The 9557-nt window shown below is 39.5% G+C and overlaps 1 protein-coding gene across 1 annotated transcript; it reads right to left on the bottom strand.

Moving 5' to 3' along the window:
* Positions 1-6555: 6555 nt before the first annotated feature.
* On the bottom strand, positions 6556-8399 carry foxl2a (forkhead box L2a). Its single transcript, XM_085915822.1, has one exon. The coding sequence runs from the start codon at positions 8125-8127 to the stop codon at positions 7207-7209; it is 921 nt and encodes a 306-aa protein (XP_085771948.1). The 5' UTR covers positions 8128-8399; the 3' UTR covers positions 6556-7206.
* Positions 8400-9557: the final 1158 nt, after the last annotated feature.

Genomic DNA, 9557 nt, shown 5'->3' with positions numbered 1-9557 from the left:
TGTAGAGGCTGGTAAAATTTTAAACACATCAATGCTTTCATGGAGGTAAAATGCCCCCCCAAAAAATACAAGAGCTTGGTCAAGAACGTGATTGGCTATGTTTGTTTGTTTCTTCCATCAAACATAAATGCACAATTTTAAGCACACTAAAATGTTTATTAATGGTATTTCTTCGTCTTTACTGACAATTGGATTGGAAATGGATCCAATTACACTCAAATATATTCTTTGCTTGTCCCAAACAATAGATAGGATAGTGATGGTCGTTGTTTAGGAACTAAATATATGTTGTGATTAACTTTGTACGTGTGGAACAGCTTGATAGATACAAAATATTTGGTAACTTATTTATTTATTTATTTATTTATTTATTTATTTATTTACATCTAGACATCTTTATTAATGGGCAACTTATTTATAGCTTCCAAGTGTGCATTCATTCTTGCAGTTAGTCCATGAATGAATTGGCCTATACAAAGAAACACGGTGAAGCACGGAACAGAAAGAGATACAACTTGTAGGGCAAGATAAACAAGATATGATAAGATCAAAGAAAAAAAATGTAAGGACAAAATGGTGTAAAAAAAAACAATATAGTTAGTAATTTTAAACCAATATTTCTAGCTTTGCAAGCTTTTATTTTATTTTCCTTTTGTCACACACACACAGTCACACACACTCGCTGGAAACGAACTCACGATGTCGAACGCAAGACAAGCAAGTGCATCCCTCCACCATCAGCGACTGCCTCGCTTTGCAAGCTTCTTAAACTGCACTAGTCACTAGTAACGACGTGCTTGACAGCTAATGAGCTCAAATTTTGAAATCCTCTGCTCTTTTTTTCGTTATAAACAAAGCTGGGAAATCTAGGTCCAGAAAGTATAAATCCTGCCAGTTTGGCAGTTTGGTTTTAGTCATGCTTTATTCCACTCAACTGGCAGGCAACGAAGCTCGGTTAACCATTGTCATTTTTATTTATTTATTATTATTAATTTTTTTTTTTACGGCAAGTGAACCATCTTGTTTACCTGATGGTTGAGTTCAAGCACCCGTGGCTTAAGGCAAGCCGTGGCAGGGTTCTTACCTTCTTGACCTGGATTTCCCATCTCTGGTTATACAGTAAATACAAGATTATAAATTTGATAGAACACATTCATTCAAAGTGCAGAAGTGGTTCAAACCAAAGAATGAGCCCCAAAAAAATCTTGCTGCTGATGAATAATTCAGTAAACTGCTTAGATTCTTCATGATGTCTGGATTTATAAATCTTTTACATTTATATAGTTATTGTTAAGTACTCAGTGACAATGACAAGGTTAAGTGCTCAATGACAATTTAGTGAGTAGGTTCTACATAAAACATCTTTTAGACAGAAAAGCTGTTAATGCATATAGCAAAATAGCCTTATGGCCATAAATTCTTGCAAATAACACTTGAATTTTGGTAAATATTGAATTTTTGATACAGCTCATATAAACTGTATAAACTGTACTTATATGGTGGGCAGATTAGTGTTTTAGTCACCTGACCTGGAAGATACACAAAAATATGTTCCAAATGAGAAACAAAAGTTACAACGTTTCCTATTGACAAACCTTGCAGCGTATATCAACACACATTATTGTGATGATTTTGGCTTGATAGAGAAATATTAGACGTTGCTATTGTCTTGCCGTCTTGTCATCAAGATAGCAATCAGCAGCAATGTAAAAACATCACTTGAAGAAATCCCTGCATGGGTGAAATGAACCAGAAATGTGGAGGGGACTGTAAGAGTGAAACTTTTAATATTTGACCTCCAAGAAAGGGGGACGGAAAAAAAACCCACTCGTGCTGATTCAAACAATTGCCGGATTTTCTACGAATCAAATGGTTGCATATTTTCCTGTTTGGAGCAGATGTATAGCAAACAGTGGTGACCCCCCCCCCCCCCCCCCCCCCCCAACTCTCCTTTTCAATTGCTGTGGAAATGCTTGCTCCTCATTCTAAAACAGAAAGAGAGAATGTCAGCCATTCAATTGTGTGCGGGAAATAGTGTGACTTGACCGGACGGGTTGCATCGCATATGCCCCGTTGAGCATGCGAGCTCTCATAACCGGAACGAGTGCAGGTAGAAGTGCAGCACGGGATTGCGCATGCGTGCAAGACAAAAGGAAACGGGAGGGTCAAATGCGTTGCTCCTACAGCGACTTGACCTCGTTTGTCGTGTTGATAATAATCTGTCATCTGGGAGTGCACGACAAAGGACACAATCACGGTTATTCATGCGATTTATTCAACGGAAAAGACGCAAGCAAACAAAACCACACGCTATTCTAAATTTAGGAGCCGTGGGGGGTGGGAAGGGGTATGATGAGGATGTGCTTCGTTCAGGCACACGTGTAAAATATAAAATATAGTTTCTTAGGTGCAAAGATATATTTTCAAAATAAATGCAAAAGAACTCAACAAAGAAATAATGTCCGATTTAGCCGAAAACAGTTTCAAAGGAGGTTCACGTTTCATAATGGACACATTTCAAGTTTTGTTTTGAGGAAGAAATCAAATGTTTTACTTGAGGCTATTTTTTAAGAATGCCTCATGATGTTTCATCAAGATATCCTACAAGTATATATAATTTTTCATCCTTCCATCCGTATTCTGTTGAAGTTATTCTCAATGGATGATGTTAATTTTATGAACATCACCAAGTTTATTCATTGGTCATCTGTCTCTGCATGGTGTACAATATGGAAATTGAGAAATAATCTAACATGCAATAATTTCAGAAAGACTCTTCGGGAAGGTGTTAAAATACCAAAGCATGTAGGCAACTGCATACTTATTCTGTTTAATTAAACCAATGTATTCAGAGTTGTGGATTTTAAAACGTATAAGCCTAATACAAATCTGTCTGTTTATTTACAAGGAATGTCGACTAATTATATAAGAAAAAAATGTTTAATACAACCACCGGGTCGCGGACCGGTACCGGTCCGTGGGTCATTTGGTACCAGGGCGCACACACACAAAAAAAACATGTATAATATATTATCGACGATCAATTAATTCAGGTCAAGACGCTCGTCTTGGTCACATGACATGTTTCCCCACTCGAGCTCGCAAAGTTAGCAAAAACGAGTAAGAATTTATTTTGAAAAATATAAAAATTTGGGGATTCTCTCCCAATTACATCCGTCGGTGCACCTGTGCCTCTTGACACAGGTGAATTCAGGTAAAGACGCGCGTCTCGATCCCGTCCCGAAGCTATAAAAAATGAGTAAGAAAAAGAGATGAAAATGCCCAATGTGGAGACAGAAGAAGAGGCTACAATTTCCAAGAAAAAGAAAGCTGGATTAAAATTAAAGCAGAATATCCCGAGATCGCCACAACAGTACTGAAAACCCTGCTTCCCTTTCCAACGGGATTTTCTGGGGTTACAGTGGAGCAAAACAAAACTACGGAGCAGATATTTAATGGTGAGTTTTATTTTAATGCGCTTTTTATTAGTTTTTATGCCAGTCGTATCATTTTATTTCATCGTATTCATATATTTATCTTAAATTTATTATTTATTTATATAAAGGCCGGTCCGTGAAAATATTGTCTGACATTTAACCGGTCCATGGCGCAAAAAAAGGTTGGGGACCGCTGGTTTAATGCATGGCTAATGGAGTTAGGAATTGGAGTTACACTAATTGTACACGAAGATAAGACACGTGCAATGATTTTGCACGAATTAAGCAAAGAATAGTATTTATTTATTTTGGTTGATTTCCGTATAGTCAGTTTCCGTTGAAGTCTTGCATTTAGAGTGTGGCCCACAGAGTTTGCATGTTATAAATAACTCAAAAGGGTGTTTTTTTAATGTCTTGATGCGTGCATCATAACGGCACATGTGTTAGAAACTGCCGAATAACAACTCGCACAGCATGCAAAAAAGCATGCAGCTTTTGGATTGGTTGAGAGTGCCAGATTTAATCTTTTTATGTGATTTATACAGGCAGTTTTTCTTTCTAATTTCATTCATATTAAGAATAATATTTTCACGGGTCATTAAAATATACCTGGACAATTGGGTTGATTGACTTATAGGTCTATAAAATAAATTTCATCTAGTCACTCCCAGTGCTGAATGTCTGGGGCAAGACCAAATCTAGGCTTGTGGAGCCATGAACCTCGACTAGCCTTATCTCCCCGAGCCCCTGAGACATCCTGTATGCAGGCCCATTGTTCCAGACCTCCCGGGTGAACTGTCAACCTCTGTGAGCGCATGCACACCTGCCTTGCGCGCCACACTTCACCGACACGTTCATAATATACTTCCACCGGGTCGTTATGAAAATCTTTGTTCTCTTGAAGTGAGCAACTTTAGAGAACATAAATTGGTGCGAATGAATCTTTTTAGACTCGTTGCCCAAACTTTGAAAAACTGTCATAAAATGATGAATCAAAAGTTGTGTTTATCTAACCAAAATTTGTTACAGTAACGTTGTAGAAATGCTAAAAAGAATTATGAACGAGTTACAGATCAATGTAACAGTTCCATTCTAAATGTTCAGTTACATTGTAACGCGCGTCAAAGTACCTGTAAAGCGTCGTTTCATGTGTTATGTACATGAACCACATCCCTCTAAAGACTCGTCGGTTCTAATAGTTTATGTTGCGCGTTGCGCGCATGCTAAAACCGTTTTTTAAAACACTCGTATTTGTTGTTCTAAGAAGTGTGTTTGGAATACATTTGTCATTCAAACGCGCCCTTATCTCCTGCTTGTTTATAAAACATAAATGTGAGGAAGCAGAGAATGTACATTGCTACATGCTCCCCGTGTGCACATGGATACACAAGTGTTGCTGCTGGTTGTATTCCGATTGCTATGTGATGCACGACAGGCAACAAAGTGAAACAGATTCAAATCATTTCACCTTTGAGAGTTTGTCCTTGTAAAACACTGGGAAAGCGCGATCGATCTCCATGGCTGCGATAAAAGACACTGTGCTGGTCTCCAGCAGAGCACAACAATAATAATAATAATAATAATAATAATAATCAAACATATTTAAAAATTAAACTGCTGCAAGGCAAAATCGAATGCTTTCATTGTTAGTGGGCTTGGACTTAAACTTTCATTTTTTCTACTGTTACAAAGTTGCCATAATTATGTTATGACGTGTAAAATGAATATGGTATAAATTAAACTGCTGCACGGCAAAATCGAATGCTTTCATTATTGGTGTGCTTCGACTTAGAATTCAATTTTTTTTCTACTATTACAAAGTTGCCATTATTATATTATGACGTGTAAAATGAATATAGTCAACCCAACCACCCTGTAAAAAAATACAGCAAATACGTCAGAGGGAAGACTGTTATTCCTGCACATGCACTGTAGATTTAATAAAGATTCCCCTTGGAGCAGACACACGGGAGTCTGTGTGTGTATTGATGTTGCACTTGGATGAAAAGTGTGTTGGACAGTCGTGGGGAGAAAATGAATACGAGTGTGTGTATGCACCTCAAAATGAAAACATTGCTCAGTTTCACTTTGAACATGGGTGCCAAATTTATGTGACCTCAGAAGGGTGAGCCCATAACTTCATTACCGTTGAACTCCGTAAGAGGAAAATAATAGACTTCGTCTATTCACTTTCTTCCATGCAATGACCAAGTGTACACTCAATTTGCATCATGAACTGAATGGAGCCAGCCCTACGTATTTATTGATGATGTTCACCTCAAACAGCAAACGTGCCAAACACAACCATTCTTATTTTTGAAATTTGATCACAACGTCAATGTGTTTGAAGTTGTAGCACAATATATCGGGTTATTCTGCTGCTGTCACAACACAGCCATGTCCCTGTGGGTGATCTACCGCTGTCACCCAAAAACACGCACCCAGAGGACGTAAGTCCTGGGTGTGTATGTCGCATGGCGAGTACTTCAATTGTTGCATGCATGCACGCTAGAGAAAGCTTATAACGGACACCAATAATAATTCTTATTGATTTTAATGCCGCTGCGGTTTTTGTTATTCTTGTGATTAATGTAATTTTGGTTTTCTCGTGCATAACTGTCAATGTGATTTTCATTGATATTTCCAAAATAAAAAACGTTGAAAATACAAGTTTCAAATACAAGTCTTATTTTAAATTGGCTGTTTTTGTAAAAATCAGAATTTCACAGTATGCTTCTTCCCTTTAATCTTATTTTCTCTGTAGGCAAAATGAAGCAGTACGTTTAGATGTTCAAATCAAGTATTTTCTTAAGATATGTGCCAGGCTGAAAATGTAAACATTATAATATTAATGTGCGACAGTACAGTACAATACAGCTTAATCTATAGTTTGTGTATATTTTATGATTTCATGATATAAAAAGATTAAATTAGAATCAAGGAATCCGGTTATTTGCTTATAGGTAAATTAAAATAATCCGTTTGATTAATTTTGCGCAGAACGCAAAGTGAAGTTTTTTTTTAATGCTGTTGCAAAAGCGAGATATTTCCAGACATTCTTTCATCAACAGTAGTTACCATTGCCTAATGTTTGAAATAGATAGTGTCATCAACACTGTTTTTTTTTTTAAATCAAATACATGTTTATTAAAAAAATTCACAAATCTAGAAAATATGGAAAAGTGCTAATTAAAATTAGACATGGCCCCAAGATCAATGAAACAATATACAGTATCACTTTTCTTACAAAAATAATGCAAAACCTGGTCCTGGCCTATTTCATGTTATTAGAAATTAATGTGAGTGTGTGTGTGGGGGGGTGTCAACAGAAAACATTGAACAACTAAGTGACGATGAATCATTTTTGTCAACTATAGAGTTACAACCATGAAAGCCTGGCTCAGTTAAAGTTTTTAGAAGCCTGAAGTTGATTCACTTCTATACTTTGGCTTGCATTTGGGTCAAGCCGTGCGTAAAGTTGAGAAATGATCACAATGAATTCCACAACCATTTCTCGGTGGAACAATACATGAGTTCGCCACAACAAAGTCACACACAGGCAGTCCAATTAGACATGTTGCGCTACCTGACGCGCCCTGGTGACCCCGGCGTTTACACTCGAACTCCGGTTTCGCATCATTGGCACCTCCACTGGCTGCAAACAAACATGGTGTGTGTCTCCGCAAAAAACATAAAAAAAAAATCAAAATCACAGGAAACCACAACAAGGAGTCTTTCGGACGAGTTCTTATTTGTACACGGCGCACATTTAAATATCAATCCTCGTGTGCAAGGCTGAGTGTTTGCTCTCGTGTTCCCAATACGAGCAGTGCATCATGGACAGCTCCGCGGGCTGGCGGGAGCAAGCGAACTGAAGGCCGGCTCCGTTCCCGGCCGAGACCGGGGGCGGCGCGGCGGTGGCCGGGCTCAGCTGCTGAGAGTGGTGCGGGTGGGCCGGGTGGTGGTGGTGGTGGTGGCTCATGCCGTTGTAAGAGTTCACCATCCCCGGGAGCGCCATGCTCTGCACCCGGGAGTAGGGGTTGTAGGAGGCGGGGGCGGACAGAGCCTTGACCGGGCTCACATTTCCGCTGGCCATCTGACAGGACGTGTAGGGCATCGGGGTGGGCGGCTGGCCCAGCGACCACGAGTTATTCATGAAGCTGGACTGCAGGTACTTGGGTGGAGACAAATAGCCGTAGCCGTCCCCTCCAAACAAGGACTTCCCGGGCTGAAAGTGCGTGGGCGGCGGCCGGAACGGTCGCTTCATTCGGCGGCGCCTTCGGTAGTTGCCCTTCTCGAACATGTCCTCGCAAGCCGGGTCGAGGGTCCAGTAGTTGCCCTTCCTTTCCCCGCCGCCCTCCCGCGGAACCTTGATGAAGCACTCGTTGAGACTCAGGTTGTGGCGGATACTGTTCTGCCAGCCCTTTTTGTTTTTCTCATAGAATGGAAACTTGCTGATGATGTACTGGTAAATACCAGACAGAGTAAGCCGCTTCTCGGAGCTCTCCCTGATGGCCATCGCGATGAGAGCCACATAGGAATAAGGAGGCTTCTGAGACGGATCCGGTTTTTCCGCGACTTTTTCCTGGACCGGCTCTTCTTTGGGCCGCTCTTTCTCCTTCGCGGTGTTGCTATCGTGGATCATCAATGCCATTGCGTCATCGTCCGGGTTTTGGTACGTGGCCATCATTTCCCAGCGAAACCAAACCGGTCCGGTCCAAAAGCATGCAGAAAAACCAACGCGCTCGTCTCCCGATGCTCCCGTGGTGGTGATGCGCGGACACAGCAGCGATGGGTGCACGAAAAAGTCTTTCGTTTGCGGCTCTTTAGGTGGCCACACATGAGGACCTTCTTCGCTCTTTTTTTCCCACCAAATTGGTTTATGACCGAGGCGCAACTCAAGTTGTGATATGTGACTCGGTAAGCCCAACCCTTTCCTCGTTTTTTTCCCCCCACGTTCATACTCGTGCTGCGTTCGCTCACTGAACGACGTAGTGACTCGTGATTTGTGCACATGAGAGTTCCGCCTCCGCTTGAACACTAGATTTAACAATACGTTACTGCAACACTTATTTCATGAAAGTATAGCCTATGCATACTTTTTCTTTTGCTAGCATCTCAAAACATGGCAGTTATTATCATTATTAATAATATTGCATAGAATTATTTTATTTTGTTGCTCACATTTAAACACTTTAGTGTTAAAGGGCTAATGATATCAATATATATTGCAAAATTGCAATGCAAAAAACATAGAATTGTACATTTATTGGAAAACAGTGAAACCCGGCTTAGCATCTTATGTGCAACTATGTATTTTTGCAAGTCAACTAAAATGGCCAGATATTGCTCAAGATGTGAACATTTTTAAATAAGTAGCATACCTCTCTGACAATGCCAAATTAAAACTTTATCATACGTTTGCAAACGCAGGGACTTGATGCGGCACTTATCATTAAAATGATCTTAACTTTGTGGGACAACATCAACAAAAACATCAGCAACAGACGCAAAAATAAGAGTAACAATAACGGGAAGAACATGAAGAAATATTTGCAACGTGCTCGGATGTTGCTATTCCACAAAGACTTACACATACAGACCATCATGTTAAATATTATTAATTGTAAAAGTGCAGTGATGAAAATATTTTGCAACATTATGCGTCAGCAGCATTACCACATTGTTTCAAAGTAATGAATAATTTGTTGTCTCCTTTCCTAAAATAATGGCATAAGTAACCCACCCCTCAGAAAAAACAAACTGGATCATAAAAACGAATTTTATACACAGTAATTCCTCTACAGTAGAATTCGTCTGTTCAACTTGAAGGTGATTTTTTTTAGCAGAGGTAGTTCCAGTGTGTTTATTTTTTTTTTAGCTTTTGTGGTGCGTGTGCGCGTGTGTGCGTGCGTGTTTGTGTGTGAGTGCGTGCGTTTGTAAAAATTTCTTTCGCACACTACTTTATAGTACAATCACATTATAGGCCAAGAAGCAAATAATATAAGAATGAATCCAAAAATAAAACTAAATAATTAAATAAAACAAAAATAGAAAAACACAATATTCAAATATGTGACACCACTGTTTGCATTCGTAGTCAGCAAAGCTGCGCGAGAA

Source organism: Syngnathus leptorhynchus, chromosome 7, assembly GCF_054491065.1.
Source record: "Syngnathus leptorhynchus isolate UIUO chromosome 7, UIUO_Slep, whole genome shotgun sequence".
NCBI classification, from domain to species: Eukaryota; Metazoa; Chordata; class Actinopteri; order Syngnathiformes; family Syngnathidae; genus Syngnathus; species Syngnathus leptorhynchus.
This window is presented reverse-complemented; position numbering and strand designations above follow the sequence as displayed.